This window comes from Copadichromis virginalis, linkage group LG3, assembly GCF_057382275.1.
Source record: "Copadichromis virginalis isolate Kocher_CV1m ecotype Utaka linkage group LG3, C_Virginalis_male_GT1.1, whole genome shotgun sequence".
Classification (NCBI taxonomy): domain Eukaryota; kingdom Metazoa; phylum Chordata; class Actinopteri; order Cichliformes; family Cichlidae; genus Copadichromis; species Copadichromis virginalis.
In genome coordinates, this window is record NC_140620.1 from 2488564 (window position 1) to 2507883 (window position 19320).

The window sequence follows — 19320 nt, forward strand, 5'->3', positions numbered from 1 at the left end:
TAAATGCAGCACAATACTTGCCTTTACAGCTTACTGAATAAATTTGAGAACTCACACCACTAATCTGCAGAGGAAGAAAAAAACCTTATAAATCATGAAACCTGCCAAAATCCAAATACAGGCATGCAATGTACGTTTATATGTAGTCAAATAATTCACCTCATCTGCTTAGGTCTACCACCTCTCTACAAAATAAAAGAAAATACTTGGCTTATCCTTTACATGTCCATTACATTTTACAGGGCAAAGCTAGCACAGTGGGCGACTTCTATTTCCCTCACTTCATCACGCAGCACATATTGGTGCGCACGAGCTAGAGTGGAACAGGTCGCCTATTAACTCTTAAGTTGCATACTTAATTTCACATTAAGACAAATGCATCAGTGGCAGCTGTTGTCGTGGGGCCCCTAACGGGTATTAGCGGTGTAGAAACTATCCGCGTAGCAACTGCTGTGTTTACACGGTCACAGAAAGCTGGCAGCTAACAAATTATCAAACAACAACTCTGCTGGCCAGCAAGCTAGCGGCTGGTCTAACTACACCTTATACTGACGGATGGCGTGCTTTGCCTGCATAGCTAGGGATTCCATGCCTTTTACCGTCTCAGTAAACTATGAGCCATAGTGGTCAAGCAATTCCAAGTTAATTCTACTAAGCTGAGTTTGATATACTTGCCTTGCAGCAGTGCATGGATGATCTTTCACCAACGTCTCTCTTCCTCCGCGCTTTCCAAGCCATACACGTGACCTTGTGGTTGTTAGTTCAAATTTCTCATGTTGTTATGTGTCCCAACCAGAGGAGGAGCCAGACATTTGAAACACCCGGGGCTTAGCCCTAAAGGGTAGTATGCATGTGGGATTTTTTTTTTTTTTGAGGGGGGGGGTGTAGAAATGATTGAAAGATTAATAGGCTCTGTTTTGAGTTTTGTTCAAAAAAGAATGACTTCATATAGGGAAATATATATATCACACATGCAGGACACCTTAAACTAGTTTTTTAATTAAGCAGCGAGGCAGAACAAGACCAGGGCTGTATCAAGACACGAGGACTAAACCCCAATTCAACCAGACCCAGAACTGATCCAGAATTAAAACAGGACTACAACAGTTCAAAAGCAGGATTACTGAGGACGTAACCAAGACATAACCACAATCAGAACTAGATGATAGTAGCACTAAAAATCATCATAGACCTGCACTACACTTATTTTTTAATTCTACCAAAGTCCACTATTTAGATTGAGAAAAGTTTATATAATTATTTAGCCTTGTTGTGCAAACAAGCCCGCATAACTTAATAAATATAGAATTTGAAAAATAACAAACCTAAAAAGAAACACTAGGTACGAGATACATGAGGACCTATGATACAGTGATACTTTTAGTAAGCAACCATTTGACTAACATGTGTGTCTCACCTGCTCTTGTTCATCTCTGTTCTGTCCTCATTCTCCATCTCAATCTCTGCTCCTCTCTCTCCCTCTTTGTGCTGACAATCATCAAATATACAGTTGAAACCAGATATTTACAAACTCTTCAGATCAAAACACAAACACTTTTTTAATTGTAACATCAAATCAGACTAAATGTTTATTTTTTTAGATTGATAAATATAAAAACATATTTGTTAACTTTAAGAGTAAAGAGAGAAACTGTCTGTATTTCTTAATTGTAAATGGCACCAAATTGTATTCAAACTGAGCCACACTTATGGAGCTCCACAGTTCTGTTCCTGGTGTTTTGGTTGACATCTCTTGATGTTCCCATTTCAAAGAAACAGGCTCTGTGTTTTGCCTTATATGCATCCACAGCTGTGCCACCAATTTACTCACATGGACTCTACTAACCAATCAGAAGCTTCTTCAGCTCAGAATGGAATCGTCTGCAGCTTTCTTATTAATTAACAATAAACTTAGTGTACATGTACTCCTAAATTTAATGAAAGTGATAAAAAATAGACAGCTCTGTCTCTCTTTATTCTGACATTTAACTAATTCAAAATATATTTCAATATTTATCTAAAACAAAAGTTTACTCTAAATTGATGTTGTACAGTAAAAATGTTTTATGTTTTCTCCATAAAGTGTATGTAAATATCTGGTTACAAATGTGAATATCCTGCTGTGTACTGAAATCCCTCTTGTTTTGCATAGAAATATACTGAACAACATACAAAGCATAATATATAAAATAACATTTACCTGAGTTTTTTCTTTGAAAGAAGCCTCTAATGTCCATTCTTATATTTCAGTACATAACTGAAACCGAATTAGTCGGGGAGGGTAAGAACTGAAAATATGAAATAAACACACGTAAGCTAAGACTCTAAAAAAAATAGCATTTGTTCGGCTTTTCATTTCACCATTTGTTGATTCACTTGAAGAGCAAGTAAAATAATATTGGTCAAGTGATCAGTTTCATATCAATCTTTCGTGATGCACCGTCATATTTACATTATTTGTACGGTACGAATGATTTGCTTTGGTACCTGCTCAAACTTAAGCTCTCCTTAGTATGGCTGGCTCCGTCTCTCCAACAGCGCACTCACGGGCAGCAGCTCCCCCCGCCCCCTCGCTCAGTCGCTTAGTGCCTGAGCTTGGATCATACCAATATCAGGGGGGGATTCACGCACAGTCGTAAATTCCCACAGTGTGCACTATGTGCTTCGAATATTGTGTGTACTTTTTGTTTTATACAGTTGTCAGCCAGGCATCTAACTATGAAAAAATTACACTCCAAAATACCCCGGGCTTCTGACAAAACAACCCGGGCTTAAGCCCCGTAAGCCACCCCCACGCTCCGCCCCTGGTCCCAACATCCAATAGCATGTCACACTTTTTTCATGACCGTGTCCTTACCCCAGGTGCAGAGGCCTATCTCTGTTCAGGAATGTTGTAAATACTTTGAGATTTATATTAATTGCAATTCCTACCTCTACATTTATTTTTTAAAATATATCATTAGCACAGTGTGGCCGTGCAAGGTTTTATGTTTTTTTTTAGTTTTTATTCCTATTAGTTATATTTTCACTTTTTACCTCTGAATTATTGAAAAAGAGCTAGATGACATTTTCAGCAAAATTATAATTCAAATACTCATTTAATAATTAATTGTTCTCATTATATTTTAGATCATTTTTTTATATTTTTCCATAGTTTTACATTTGAATTTAACAGTTCAATCTTTCAAATAATGGACAAATATTTGTGAAAGTATTTTAACAATCTAAATATGCATATGTACAGAAAAATATATTTAAAAAACAAGAGAATTATGTTTTATTACATTTACAGTGATTTTATGTTATTTTACATTTGACATATAAAATCACATTCTATTTATGTAAATTTAATGATATTGTAGGAAAACAGTACAAAACTGTAACATACGCAGTAAAATACTTTGATTTTACAATTTGGTTTTACAGTGTGTGTCTGTATATAACAAAAGACCTTTTCATAATTTCAGATTTCCTTCAACAGGTAAATTTTCACAAGTTGTGGTGAAACAAGGTAAAGAAGGTAAGAGTTCAAGATTTCAGCAGTGTGAAGTAATATTGTTGACAATATATAACACATGCCAGAACTATTAGTGCCCCTATGAAAATGTACTTCCCAACTGCGGCTTTCTCTGTTTTGTTGTCCTATTTCTCACGCTTTCATCAATTTAAATTTTACAAGGTTTCTATTGACTAGATTTCTTGTCAGAGGGGGATACTATGAGATGCTGGCAGGGTGAGAAATAAAGGAAAGAAATCTAGCTCCCCATGCCCCACTATTACATTGTGTTAGTGATATGTGACTGTAAGTGTTATTCTTTCTAAAGAGCTTGGGTCAGTCTGAATTAAAATTTAGTTTCTGACAAGTTAGCGTTCCCTGTTGAGATCATTTAATGCACAGTATAAATGGTCGTAATTTAGATTTCTAGTATTTCAGATGTTTTTATTCTGCTTATGAGCTGACTCCAGAAAAGTTCTTATCATAGTTTATATGAAAATCAAAGAGTTCAGTATGTTTGAAAATGTGTCAGAGTAAAGCCATCCATGATAGATACAGTCTGACTTCTGTTTCAGAATTCTTCAAACGTGTCAGATAGCCTGTGCATGTTCAGTTAATGCAGAAAGTCAATGACATGACTGTTTCTGTCTTATTGACATCTACTTTTTAATATTTTTGTTCAATAAGAGGCTCTCACAAAGTGTCAGCATGAGCTCAAAGCTAAGTTGAACAAGAGATTCCTGCATTTGTTGGAAGGGATTGCAGAAGAAGAAGACCCAACCCTTCTGAATCAGATCTACACAGAACTCTGGATCACAGAGGGACAGACTACAGAGGTCAATGAGGAACATGAGGTCAGACAGATTGAAACAGCATCCAGGAAACCAGACAGACCAGAAACAACAATCAGACAAGAAGACATCTTTAAAGCCTCACCTGGAAGAGATGAACCAATCAGAACAGTGCTGACAATGGGGTTGGCTGGCATTGGCAAAACAGTCTTAACACAGAAATACACCCTGGACTGGGCTGAAGACAAAGCCAACCAGGACATCCAGTTCATATTTCCATTCACTTTCAGAGAGCTGAATGTGCTGAAAGAGGAAAAGTTCAGCTTGGTGGGACTTGTTCATCACTTCTTTACTGAAACCAAAGAAGCAGGAATCTGCAGCTTTGAAGACTTCCAGGTTGTGTTCATCTTTGATGGTCTGGATGAGTGTCGACTTCCTCTGGACTTCCATGAAACTACAATCCTAACTGACCCTAGAAAGTCCACCTCAGTGGATGTGCTGCTGATAAACCTCATCAGGGGGAAACTGCTTCCCTCTGCTTGCCTCTGGATAACCACACGACCTGCAGCAGCCAATCAGATCCCTCCTGACTGTGTTCACATGGTAACAGAGGTCAGAGGGTTCACCGAAACAAAGAAGGAGGAGTACCTTAGGAAGAGATTCAGAGATGAGGAGCAGGCCAGCAGGATCATCTCCCACATCAAGACATCACGAAGCCTCCACATCATGTGCCACATCCCAGTCTTCTGCTGGATCACTGCTACAGTTCTGGAGGATGTGCTGGAAACCAGAGAGGGAGGACAGCTGCCCAACACCCTGACTGAGATGTACATCCACTTCCTGGTGGTTCAGGCCAAAGTGAAGAAGGCCAAGTATGATGGAGGAGCTGAGACAGATCCACACTGGAGTCCAGAGTATTGGGGGATGATTGAGTCTCTGGGAAAACTGGCTTTTGATCAGCTGCAGAAAGGAAACCTGATCTTCTATGAATCAGACCTGACAGAGTGTGGCATCAATATCAGAGCAGCCTCAGTGTACTCAGGAGTGTTCACACAGATCTTTAAAGAGGAGAGAGGACTGTATCAGGACAAGGTGTTCTGCTTCATCCATCTGAGTGTTCAGGAGTTTCTGGCTGCTCTTCATGTTCATCTGACTTTCATCAACTCTGGACTCAATCTGCTTGAAGAACAACAAACAACCTCGAGGAAGCCTGAAATAAGAGAATCTGCTGAGAAATACTTCTACCAGAGTGCTGTGGACAAGGCCTTACAGAGTCCAAATGGACACCTGGACTTGTTCCTCCGCTTTCTCCTGAGTCTTTCACTGCAGACCAATCAGGATCTTCTAGAAGGTCTGCTGACACAGACCAGAAGTTGTTCACAGACCAGTAAGGAAACAGTCCAGTACATGAAGAAGAAGCTCAGTGAGAATCTTTCTACAGAGAAAAGCATCAATCTTTTCCACTGTCTGAATGAGCTTAAAGATATTTCTGTAGCAGAGGAGATCCAACTATCACTGAGATCAGGAAGCCTCTCCACAGATAAACTGTCTCCTGCTCAGTGGTCAGCTCTGGTCTTCATCTTACTGTCATCAGAAGAAGATCTGGATGTGTTTGACCTGAAGAAATACTCTGCTTCAGAGGAGGCTCTTCTGAGGTTGCTGCCAGTGGTCAAAGCCTCCAAGAAAGCTCTGTAAGTAAATATACACTCATCAATCAAAAGATAACCTTTTCATCATTGTTTGTCAAGAATTCTCTTATTATCTCCATAGATTGAGTAGCTGTAACCTCACAGAGAGAAGTTGTAAAGCTCTGTCCTCAGTTCTAAGTTTCCAGTTATCTAGTCTGAGACACCTGGACCTGAGTAACAATGATCTTAAGGATGCAGGAGTAAAGGCTCTGTTTGCTGAATTGGCAAATCCACCCTGTAAGCTGGAAACACTAAGGTCAGATGACATTACAGTTTTTTTATTTTGTTTTTTATGTTATGAAGGAGGCGTTACCTACTAATACAAATCTCATTCATGATATAATGTGATTTAAACCTATTGTTGTTATCACTCTGTGATATTTCAGATATTTCTAACATTATGGCTTTTATGTACAACTAATCAATGTGCACCCAAAATAACAAGCTACTTTAAACACTCAAAATCCACGATTTAGTTTATTTCAAAACAAATTTGAACTTTTTAATTTTTCTCATATAGGGAAATGTCTGATGGGATCTGAAAGAATGTTGAAATGGTGATAATTATATCTTAAAAATGTATAAAATTAATTTAAATGAAGTTGTATAATTTGAGGAAAAGTGATGGGAAAAAAATTAAGAAAATCTCACCACAATATATATATACATAGATAAACATGAAATTATAATGTACAGTCAGTATGGTTTCAGACCAATCAGATCAACATCCATGGCATTAATGGAACTAATTAAAAATATCACCAACAATATCGATCAAAGACAATGTACAGTTGGTGTTTTCATTGACCTAAAAAAAATGCTTTTGACACAATTAATCATGAAATATTACTTGATAAACTGGAGTACTATGGCATTAGAGGCGTGGTGCTAGAGTGGGTCAGGAGTTATTTGAGAGACAGGCAACAATTGTGAAGGTTGGTGAATATCAATCAGTACCTGGACATTGTTTGTGGAGTTCCACAGGGGTCAGTATTGGGACCAAAACTGTTATTTTATTTGCAGATAATACAAATATTTTTTGTGCTGGAGAGAATTCACAACAGCTTATGGAAATTGTCACACAAGAAATGATTCAACAGAAAACATGGTTTGACAGAAACAAGTTATCACTAAATTTGAATAAAACTACATTTATGTTATTTGGAAATTAATAAAAAGATACTGGAGCAAAATTGTTGATAAATAATGTTGAAGTAGAGAAAGTTTCTCATACAAATTTTCTGGGTGTGATAATAGATAACAAAATCTGCTGAAAACCTCACATAAGAGCTAAACTGTGAAGAAGCATCTCTGTTATGAGTAAAGCTAAACATCCTTTGCCTTCCAAATCACTCCAGGTACTTTACTGTACACTTATACTGCCATATTTGGAATACTGTGTGGAAATCTGGGGAAATACATACAATACTTCACTGCAACCGTTATGTAAAATTCAAAAAAAAAAAAGCAATCAGGATGATTACTAAAGCAGGAGACCACACTAACATTATGTTCTTGAAATTAAAATCCTGAAGTTTATGGATCTTGTAAAATATAAACTGCAAAAATTATGTAGAAAGCCAGATATAATATCTTACCAGGAAATGTACAGAGGGTTTTTTTGACAGAGAAGGGGACTATGAATTGAGGGGAAAAATTAAATAAAAAATCTGAAGACTCTTAAAGCACAGACAAAGGTTAAAACCTGTTGTGTTACCATTTGTGGGGTAAAACTGTGGAACAGCTTTGCTGTGGATCTACAGCAATGTTCCATCATTAGTCAGTTCATAAAGATGTTTCGAAAACTGCTTTTGGAAGAATACGAAACTGATCAAGTTGATCACCCGTTGTCAATGTAACTATCCTAAAATGTATGTATCATTGTAGCTATGTTAATACATGTCCTTCATTCCTTGTTTATTGTGTGGGGTAAGTGATGATGGGAATTAGGGGTAACAATGAACAGTGGGATTTAATAGCATGTTGAGCATGGGGTAGGGACTAATAAGTATGTTATACTTCTTTCTACTCTATTTCGGACTCATTGTAATATGTCATTTAGACTCTATTTTATTTTATTTATTTTCTTTTTTGTTTTGTCTGAGCACATACATGTGTGTATTTGCATATATATTCGTATTTATACATGTAAACACAAGTATGTGTACTTGTATATATTGTTTTTCTGTATACGTCTGAAATAAAGATACAATAATCAATAACCAATTTCAGTATTGACTGAGACACTGAGATAATCCAAAAATATTCGCTAATTTAAAACTTGATTGGAACAATACATCTGAATGAAGTTACGTTAAAGTAACAGAATGCTGGGAAAGTGGTAGTAAATAGAAACTGGCCGTATCAAATATTTGAATGTTGTGTTCCCATTATAACTGATTCTTTGTTTACCCGAGATACAGTTTTTTGGGGGTGAAAATATGAAAGGAAAACCTTCTTTTCTGTTTGTTTTTTTCATGTCTTCAGTCTTTCAGGCTGTCTGATGACAGATGAAGGCTGTGATTTTCTGGCTTCATTTCTGACCTCCCACCCCACCCATTTGAGAGAACTGGACTTGAGCTACAATTACATAGGAGACTCAGGAGAAAAGCTGCTGAACCAGCTTAGACTGGAGAGTATGAGGTAGTAGAGTGTGAAACACTGGAAACATTTCGTCTTGGTAGCATTTTGTATTTCAGTAAATTTATTAGATCTGGGAAGTAATTGTCATAGTACGGAAACACATTTAAAGGTTCCAAAGAGGTAAACCTATTTAGCAATAGTATAGTAATGTTTTGAGAGTCCTGCTTACAATAGAATCACGATATTATGGATGGTAAATGGCCTGCATTTGTATAGCGCTTTTCTAGTCATTAAGGACCCCAAAGCGCTTTACACTACATTCAATCATTCACACACACAGGCAATAGCAAGCTACATTGTAGCCACAGCTGGGGCGCACTGACACAGGCGCGGCTGCCGGACACAGGCGCCACCGGGCCCTCTGACCACCACCAGTAGGCAAACATGTGGTTAGTATCTTGCCCAAGGATATTTGGCATGCAGCCAGGAGGCAGCCTGGGATCGAACCACCGACCTTCTGATTAGTGGCTGACCTGCTCTGCCACCTGAGCTACAGCCACCCAGGATATTATTGTAGCGATCGTGGCTCAAGATATGGCAGTTCGTCTTATAATTGGAAGGTTGCCGGTTCGAGCCCCGGTTCGGACAGCCTTTGTGTCGTTGTGTCCTTGGGCAAGACACTTCACCCGACTGCCTACCGGTAATGGCCAGAGGGACCGATGGCGTGATATGGCAGCCTCGCTTCTGTCATTCTGCCCCAGGGCATCTGTATCTAGAACTGTAGCTTGCCTTCACCAGTGTGTGAATGTGAGAGCGAATGAATAGTGGAATTGTAAAGCGCTTTAAAGGTCTCGAAAAAGCACTATATAGATGCAATCCATTATTATTATTATAGCATACAATAATGTATACAATTTAGGGTGAAAAATGTAGGAAACACTCTTAGACTAGAGGGTTTTAGTAAATCTGATTGTAGCTCCTTGGTCTTATTTGCAAGCGATCTGGTGTTGGTGAGGAAGATAGATGAGAGCGTCTCGCTACATTCCTTTATCAGTGTGTAACAGTGTGTGTGTGAGAGCCATGTAATGTCCATGTGTGCATGCTGACTGTGCTGCTCTGACCCCCTCCTCCTTTCAGGGTGGAGCCTGCTGGAGTCCGATGGTTGAGACCAGGTCTGAGGAAGTGTAAGTGTGTTTTTAATGGGATTCATGAAAACAAAGCAGCACACATTCAACCATCTTCATCATGTCAGGAGTCATCATCAGTGTCAATCAATGAACAGATGATGGATCAATAACTGCAGCTGGATTGTGTTTGTTCTCTCCATCAGATTCCTGTCAACTCACAATCGACACAAACACAGTGAACACAAACCTCAAACTGTCTGACAACAACAGGAAGGTGACACATGTGTGGAACGTTCAGTCATATCCTGATCATCCAGAAAGATTTGATTACTGGAAACAGCTGCTGTGTAGAAATGGTCTGACTGGTCGCTGTTACTGGGAGGTCGAGTGGAGAGGAAATGTTGATATATCAGTGAGTTACAGAAGAATCAGAAGGAAAGGAAACAGTGATGACTGTTGGTTTGGACACAATGATCAGTCCTGGAGTCTGATCTGCTCTGATCGTGGTCCTCAGTCTGTCTGTCACAATAGAATAAAAACATCCATCTCCTCCTCCTCCTCCTCCTCCTCCTCCTCTGTCTCTAACAGAGCAGCAGTGTATGTGGACTGTCCTGCTGGCACTCTGTCCTTCTACAGAGTCTCCTCTGACACTCTGATCCACCTCCACACCTTCAACACCACATTCACTCAAACTCTTTATCCTGGGTTTGGTGTATTTTATCATTGTCATGGTTCCTCAGTGTCCCTGTGCTGAGTGGAGTGTAAAGAGTGTCTCCTGTTAGAGAAACACTCTGACTGTTGAACAGATAGTTCAGTCTGTACATGTCTGTCTCTTTCACTCACAAACACATTTTCAGATTCATGGATTCAATCAGTTGATGTTTGAAACTCTTCTAAATGATTCCTGGTAAACTTCTTCCTCTTCAGTCCTTTAAAGATGGAAGCTCCCATTATTCCAGGATCCACATGTTGTTTTTCTGTCTTTTTCCACTCAAAGCTTCACAGTGAATATCAGTATGTTGTGTTTCTCTGAAGCTCAGTTTACTTTAAACCGTTTAGTTACTGCCAGCTATCTTCAGGCTTGTGCTGTGGAGACCTTATCAGTGCACCTTGGCTCTCCTGTGAATGAAGATGGAGAAAGCACATTAAATGACTTTAACAGACTGGTAGAAAACCCTTTCTAACATGTGACTTCCTGTTCACCTATTGCTATGAGAATATTATTGCATTAACTTCAAATACATATTTGGAGTGCAAAACTGTTATAAGTTAAATGTAATTGCGATGAGTCGATATTATGTTTCTCTGTGAGTTTTCTTTATGTACTACATCCCCTTTGTATTTAAGGCAGACTATGGGTGTCAGAAATTGTTAAGGAAAATGTTCTAAAACACTTCTTCAGTAAAGACTCAGAGAAGAGAAACACACAGAACTTCTTTTTTTTTGTCCCGTTTGGATCTTTAGCCATCAGAATTGTTGTCTTAAGGCCAAGAAAGATGCCAAGCGGATTTATTTTACCAAGTGGATCATCATGGCCTTGCCATATTGGTCCATTTGATTGACCTTTATTATAATTATGAATTTATTTTATTTTCAGTTGCTACAAACGGGACAGACATAACTGTGGGATAGGACAGGGGGAAAGAATGAAAGAAAGAGAGGGAGATAAAGAAAACCAAAGGGGAGAAGAGACGGTGAGAAGGGGGGGAAGAGAGAAAAAAAACAAACAAACAAAAAAAAAAACAACTCCTGGGTCACCTGTATGGAGAAAAAAAACAGAAGAGAAAGCAAACAACAAAGAGCAACATAATAAGAGAAAAAAAAGCACCATCACAATAAACTAGCTAGCCATAGATATCAATAGTTACTAAATAATAAACGATATTGTGCAGCACGCAAGATAGACAGCGCACAGTGTGCTTTGAGGCAGCAGCCAAGAAAGCTGTAGTCCGCGTCTGTGAACACCCATGTGTGCACACCTGTGTGCATACCTGTGTGGATCAGCATGCTTGCATTCCAAAGGTTTCTCCATGTAATGATCTGCTAGGGAGTGTGGGGAGCCACAGCCCTGTCCTCTATGGTATCAAGCAGGTATGGAGGAGATCAAAACTCCAGACATCCAGAGGCCCCCAGAACACAAGAGACCAAGGAAGACCCACAGAGGGGCAGCTGCGCCACTGTCCCAGTAAGAGCTGAGGAGAGTCCCAGATGAGGGCTCATTCAGCAGCCGCGGAGCAGAAGCCAGGGGGAGTTGCAGTGACGCGCCCGTGAGCTCCGCCGGCAGCCAGCTGTGCCTGAGTGACCGAGCCCCAGGCCTAGAGGCCGGGGGCACCCCACCTCCGAAGTGGACCGAGCGAGCCCCAATAAGCGGCTGCCAAGGAGTGAGCCGGTGTGTACCTGGACGCCCACCCCCAGATACAAAGAACCACCAACGCACCGACACCTGAGGGAGTCCGCCACTGGCAGGGGAAGTGGTGGTAGGGGGAGATAGGCCTCCAAACCTTGGAGGGCCTGAGATGTCCCCAGAGAGGTGGCGTCTGATACCCAACCTGACATATAGACACAGACATACAGGCACACACAGACACAAACATCCATTCCCACCCTCATGCTCTCATGTGCACTTCACACTCAACCGACGTGGAGACAGACATAAAGAGACACTGTACACACGATCACACTCCCCAGGCGTACTCTACAAACCGGGTCTAGGTACCCTTGCTCCTGGAGGGGGGAACTGCACCCAGACCCAGGTGGTGTTACCCTTTTCCCTGCGGTGGGGAGAGGCAGACCGCCCCGACTCCGCAGCAGCAGGGAGGCCCCACACCCCAGACCGCAGTCGGACGGCCAACTCCTCCTAGCACACAGAACTTCTTGCTAGCATGGGCAGCCTCCAGACTGAGAGACTCGCCCTGAGAAACTGCCCCGGTCTTTATTTATACTTCAGTGAGCGTTTGTTCTTTACATTGGAAATGTGGAGTTGTACGTGTGTGTGTGTGTGTGTGTGTGTGTGGGGTCAGAGTGTGATCCCATAAACGACTTCCCTTAACCTGCTGGTCTGGAAAATCTAACAGTTCATCTATATGTAAAGAAGCACTTAAACTAAAACAGACATAGCTACGTTAATCCTACCGTAAAACAATAAGACAAAGTACGACCTCTCTCATGCTCCTAGGATGTGGGGGTGAACACCCTAGAATGTCACAGACCTCCTAGGATGAGACATTCCTTCAATATGCCACCAACTATATACTTCTACACACAAATGATTACATGCATCATTCTACCATATGCAAACTTATATCACTAAAAGATTATACTGACTACTAAATACAATTTTCCATTGACAGAAATCTTCCCAAATTTCTCCTCCTGACTGTATCTAATAAAGTATGTCCATTCTAACTGAGAGTTGCTGTGTTACCTTTGTTATAAACTTGCATTTTATGTGTTTGTTTTGTGCAATCAACACATTTGTTTATGTTAATTGACGAATCCCTGCTGCGATCGGTGCGTGGTTATACAGCTCCAAAGTGACTGGTCCCAGCTGGAGAACCCGCCTATTAAATGGAGGCAGAAGCACTGCAGCAAGAGAGATCTCCATCATTTGCTAAGAATCTTGGAGGCTCTTAATCATGTCACTCAGGGGTGTGAAATTCCTCATCACAGCTGTAACACGATTACGTGACCGTAGTGGTAGAGGAAGACCACTGGCTGTTCTGGAGTGTGGATCAAAGAAACTATATTTGCCTAATGTGGATCTGAACACTGCGATACACAATCCACTCATGATCAGCAAGGCATACTGCACATCTGACAACAGGCAGCTCAGTCCAGCTTCTAAGCTGAGAAAGGTATCTACTGCTTCCTCTGGAGGTTCTCCAAATGCCCCATACCGGGAAACCTACAAGCATCAACTTTGTCTGGCAGCTCATCCGTTGCCAAATGAATACTGTCAGGGAATCTTTTCCTGGCCTCTTTGTACATCACATCACCTTTATCCAAGACCAGATGAAGGTCAGCTGTAGTCATGTTTTCATTCTCATGAAGGAAAGCAAGAAATGTGAGTGAGTTACATGTGCACTCACTGTTTCTGGAGTCTCCATATTTGGGATGAGCCTGGCTGTGAGATGCACAGACATGTGTTACAGAGGGCTGGTTTTCAATGTTCACTCTGCTCTGCATCACCTGGAGAATCCTGGAACTTAAGTAAGGATGTTCTTCATTGATTTCAGCTCGACCTTCAATACTATCATCCTAAACATTCTTATAGACAAGCTGGTAAACCCCTCTCCACATGTGCATGGATCCAAAAACTTCCTCACAGACCGATCACAATCAGTCAAGGTTGGCAACCAGAGATCATCCACCCTGTCACTCAGCACTGACTCACCACTGGGATGTGTGCTGAGTCCACTCCTATACACCAGTGACTGCACCCCGATGCACCCCTGCAACATCATCATCAAATTTGCACACAACACCACTCCTATGGAGCTCATCACCAACGATTATGACACCGCCTTCAGCTATGAGGTCCAGTGACTGTCAGAGTGGTGTAACTACAATAACCTCACCCTAAACCCCAAGAAAACAAAAGGAAGTGGTCATGGACTTCCGCAAAACAAGAACTGCCCCCCCTCCCCTCTCCATAAAAGATGACTGTGTGGAGAGGATCTCCTCCTTTAAGTTCCTCGGCCCCCACATATCTGAGGACCTATCTTAGTCTACAAACACATCAGCCCTAGTGAAGAAAGCCCAGCAGCGCCTCCATTTCTTGAGGGTCCTGAGATGAAACAGGTTGCAGACTGACCTACCGTGCCACTATTGAGAGTGTGCTGGTGCACGCCATTCCTGTGTAGTACGCTGGTTGCACAACAGCTGACAAGAAGAGACTAAGATAAGATAAGATAACTCTTTATTGTCATTGCACAGTCATACACAGTAGGATAGTACAATGAAATTGGAAAACTGTCCCACGTCAGCACTACACACAACACAACATGACACAGTAACTTAACTTAGTAATAAAATGAAGAATAACTGTACAAATATTGCACACTGTTATTAATGCACCTTGTTTTTATTAGAGATGGACCGATCCGATATTACGTATCGGTATCGGTCCGATACTGACCTAAATTACTGGATCGGATATCGGAGAAAAATAAAAAATGTAATCCGATCCATTAAATATCACGAAAGTACCTCACAAAACTTGCAACACGCCGTAACTCACCTCAGAACGTTAGCACGTCGGAGCAGTGTGCATCACGTGATAGAGCGGCTGTGGCATGCGGGACCTGTCGGTGGTCTGGATAGCATGTGGAGCTTCGCTAGCAACCCGGCATTTCATCTCCGACAAAGTTATTCCCGAGAGAAGTAAAGCAAGTGTGTAAGTCCATCTCTGAATGTTTGTAAAGCATTCCCACGTTAAGCTTAACGAGCGACTGCCTCTCGCTCTCCGGCTGCTACTTCAATCATGAAACTGCTTAAATGATCAGCTGATCGGCTTTTCTGTCGCGAGTCCGTCTCTCTTGTTTGTTTTTGGTCCACTTTGCACCAGAAAGAGGAAACCAGCGGCTGAACAACAGCAGCACGTTTAAGCTTGATAAGCTGTTGTTAGAATTTATTTATTATTACTTTCTACACCAGGATCTTTTTCTACGTAGCTGACGCTGGTAACTGTGCAGGGGCGGATCTAGCAAAGTTTAGCCAGGGGGGCCGATAGGGCATGAACTGGGAAAAGGGGGCACAAAGACAGACTTTTCTTTCTTATTCTCATTTAAAATGTCAAGCTTTTAATAAATAATTATCTGACACCCAAAGTTTTAATTTGATGTAAAAGGAATAGAAGTCAATTACTGTATATAGTGACTATTAAGTCTAATATATATACCCTAGTAAGCTATAGTACTTTTTCCTTTGGGAAGGTACCATCTGTGCAGTCTGCAATTTTGTTGAAGAAAGATGTTGAATCTATTTAATATTTCTTGAAAAATAATTGATTTCTGTGCATTTTTTTTCACACTGCATCAAATTAAGGTTGATTACGTCGATTAAGCATCATGAGGTGGAGCGTGAGGGGTGGTTCCCTATTTTTTATTTATTTATTTTTGTTGTTGCTGGGAGTTGGAGCCCTATTAGTTAGGTTGCTTAATATTTATGCTAAGTACTCTTTAAAATACCAGAATAGGGAGGATGGTGTAGGTCTAAGTTTATTAGATTGATCAGTATTGCTGAACTATGAAATATTTTTTTTTTGTATACAGGTATAACAGAATAGCTTTAGTGTAGTTGTTGTTTTAAACTTGAGTATGAACTTATACAAAATGCAGCAAGATATTTTAAAAAACAGTTTTGTTGATTAAAAAACACTATATCGGATTCATATCGGTATCGGCAGATATCCAAATTTATGATATCGGTATCGGTATCGGACATAAAAAAGTGGTATCGTGCCATCTCTAGTTTTTATGAATATAAATATTATTATTGTTGTTCCCCCCCCCCCCCCCCCCCCAAAAAAAAAAAAGGCCAGGGAAGTATCCAATCAAGTCAGCTGTTAGCACTGATCAGGGCTATTGCCCTGTTTTACAAGCTGTCCTTCAGTCTATTTGTCAGGGACCTCAGCAGCCCAAACCTCCTGCCAGACGGCAGCAGCTTACACACCCGGTGTCCTAGGTGTGTACAGTCCAGTGCCCTCTTGAGACACCGCGTGCTATACAGGTCCTTCAGGGAGGGAAGAGGATGTTCAAGTATTTTTTGGGCCATATTAATGACACTCTGAATTGCCTTTCTGTGTGCTGTGGTGCAGCTGGAGAACCACACACCGATGCAGTATATAAGCACACTTTCAATGGAGCAGCGGTAGAAGACGGTCAGCAGCTCCTTGTTCAGCTCCATTTTTCTGAGGATTCTCAGAAAGTGTAGATGCTGTTGGGCCTTCTTTAAAACCACAGAGGTGTTTGAGCTCCATTGGAGGTCTGTGTCTATGTGCACACCCAGGAACGTGAAACTGGACCCCCTTTCCACAAACTTCCCGTTGATGCTGAAAGGCTTATTAAACCCCGATTCTTTTGTTCCCATGATAGAACAGAGAAAACCGACTCATAGTGTGTTAAAATATTTATTTTTATTTTTATTCAATCATCTTCCGGAAGAGAGAGACCCCTGCACAGCGCAAATGCCAGTTGCAGGATCTCTAACATTAGAATCATAAGCTGTGTCTCATATAGGTGTTATTTTGGTACTTTACACGTCACATAGTCTCAAACATTGCTTATGTGGAAAGTTCCTCTTTTCTGTGTCTTATCTATTAATAGGCCTGTGCACTAAAACTTCCTGTTTTTCAGTGTGGCTGAGCACTTAGTTTGTGAGTCAAAAGTGGCCTTGCGCTACAAGCCTTCATTATTACCCTTTAGAGCCGGTCGGAGCGGGCACGCTCTGTTTTGCGTAACTATTTTTAAATCCCGGTAGCTCTGCAACCACGTAAGCTAGCGCAATAATTTTTTTTGCATATGAAACCGGAGGAGTTGTACTTACATTTTATGCCATCAGCTTGTCCCATTTCACAGTTTCCTTCCACATAAAGCTTTGCAAAAATTGCATAAAAAGCACTTGCAGCAACAAAAACATAATATTCCAGAAACTCGCTTTGCCGATCCGATCAGCTGTTCGTAACACTTCCTACATTGGAATAGACGTCAGCGTGAACTTTTGCATGTCCGCCATGACCGGAAGTGACGTCATTTTCGCAGAAATGTAGTCTTTTTTACTATCTTTCTTTGTGATTGTTTATGTTTAAGTTGTTTATTGCTGGCTTTTAGTTTGTCTTTGTCTATCTGGGAGCTGACACAGTCTCTATGGAGATGGGTTTTTGCCAGCGGTAGCATCAGGAGAGAAGCTCCAGAGAGGCGTGTTCCATGTTGAAAGCTAAAATATAACAAAAGAGATTATGCTAAACAAAACAAAACCTTTCAATTGCCCAACCCTATCTGTCCCCTCAACGGGTTATGTTTGCAATGTTTCCTAATTATTTTGTCATAAAAAGAAATCAAACAAATAAATCAAACTGTGAGACAGCACCTTGTGTTTACTCCGGGCTGTGAGCTGCCCTAAATCTACTTCCTACACCCCCTTTTCAACTAGAATCCCAGTTTAAAACTATTCCTGAGTTTACAGTGTGTTCCTCAGTGCACACTGTAAACTCCAAAAGATACAATTAGCTTTCTCCTGGTAAAAGGTCTTACTTTACTTTTGTCCCTGGTTTGGAAACATCCTCTATAAAGTTAACCCATTTCATCTTTAAAACTTGGGCCTGGTTTCTTTGCCCCCTTTAACGGGTAGCCCATATCCGGTCTGAACACTGTGTTTGGGCAATTTACATAACATAGAAATACTGCAACTATTCGTAAAGTCATTACTTTTATGCTCCCATTATAACCTGTGTCTAACAAGCTTTTGATCTTGTTTGCAATGTAAACAACTAGGTGTCTTTGTGCTCTGTTCTTCTCCTTTCTCTGGTTGGTTCCGTTCGGTCTCGGGCTTCCAGGATTCTCACCACCCCTGTGGTCGCTGTGGTCCTGAAATCTTCTCCTGTAAAGGATAGAAAACAAACAGCCTCTCTCTGCTACACCTCACTAATCTACTGTGTTCATCTGATTTTCCTTTAATCATTCAAAGTTGTTTCACCATATCATGTTCTGGGCTCTGTCCTTTATATTAACTTTACTTAATCTCAATGCTCTTTATGTGTGTAAGCAACACTTTTATTTTATTAAACACACCCAGGGTAAGATATAAACCATCACCATCTGAGCATAAATCTCTGCTAGAAACCACACTCCAAAATTTTGTCTATCAGTATTTATGCCTCTTTTGTAAGCAAAAAGTTGCAGTTAATGACAGTTAGACAAGTTTCTGTTATCTGCAACATTTTGTTTCAGCCGTCTCTGTCACGGCGGGGCGAGCTACACACAGTAGCTCGGCGTGCCTGTGTAGCGTGTTGACTAGACCCAAGCGCGGCTACGGCTAGCGGTGGGTTTGGAGCAGACACGCAGTTATTCTAGTAACGATCAGTGCACGAAGCGTGGCTTCGGAACTGTCGTTACAGACGGAGAGCAAGCGGAGCCGGGAAGAGAAAGAGGATTGAAGGGAAAAACACTCACGGTTGCTGAATCAGGCGGAGACTGACGTCGGCAGAGTTTCGGAGCTCCTGACACGAAGAGAATGATTTCTGAGCGATCGAACAGGTGGGTGGTGTCTCTCTTTTAAACCCGGCCCCGTGATCAGCTGATCACCGGCTGACAGGACACACACCCCCCCCCCCCCCCCCCCCCGGCGCCCGACGGGCCAGGACGGCGGCGAGATGAGGGAAGGATCCAAGATGAAGCGGGACGGCACCCAGGAGCGCTCATCAGGACCGTAGCCAGCCCAGTCCACCAAATACTGGACCCCCCAGCCCTGGGGGACGGGAGTCCAAGATCCGCCGGACAGTGTAGACAGGACCCCCATTGACGATCCTGGGTGGGGGCGGGGCCCAGGAGGGGGGGCGCCAGCGAGGAAGTGACGCGCCGCTTAAGCTGCGAGACGTGGAAAACCGGATGGACCTTCATGGCGGGTGGAAGCCGGAG

At 41.5% G+C, this 19320-nt stretch overlaps 1 protein-coding gene across 1 annotated transcript in view; it reads left to right on the forward strand.

Annotated features, from left to right (window-relative positions):
* LOC146712286 (NLR family CARD domain-containing protein 3-like) overlaps positions 1–11439 on the forward strand; it is a 32507-nt gene extending 21068 nt beyond the window's left edge. Inside the window, exons 3-8 of the mRNA XM_085452002.1 lie at positions 3482–3520; positions 4184–5978; positions 6058–6231; positions 8463–8618; positions 9696–9742; positions 9889–11439. Coding sequence (XP_085308128.1) covers positions 3482–3520; positions 4184–5978; positions 6058–6231; positions 8463–8618; positions 9696–9742; positions 9889–10439 — 2762 coding nt within the window. The 3' untranslated portion in view covers positions 10440–11439. The remainder of the gene's footprint in view (positions 1–3481; positions 3521–4183; positions 5979–6057; positions 6232–8462; positions 8619–9695; positions 9743–9888) is intronic.
* The last annotated feature ends 7881 nt before the right edge of the window (positions 11440–19320 follow it).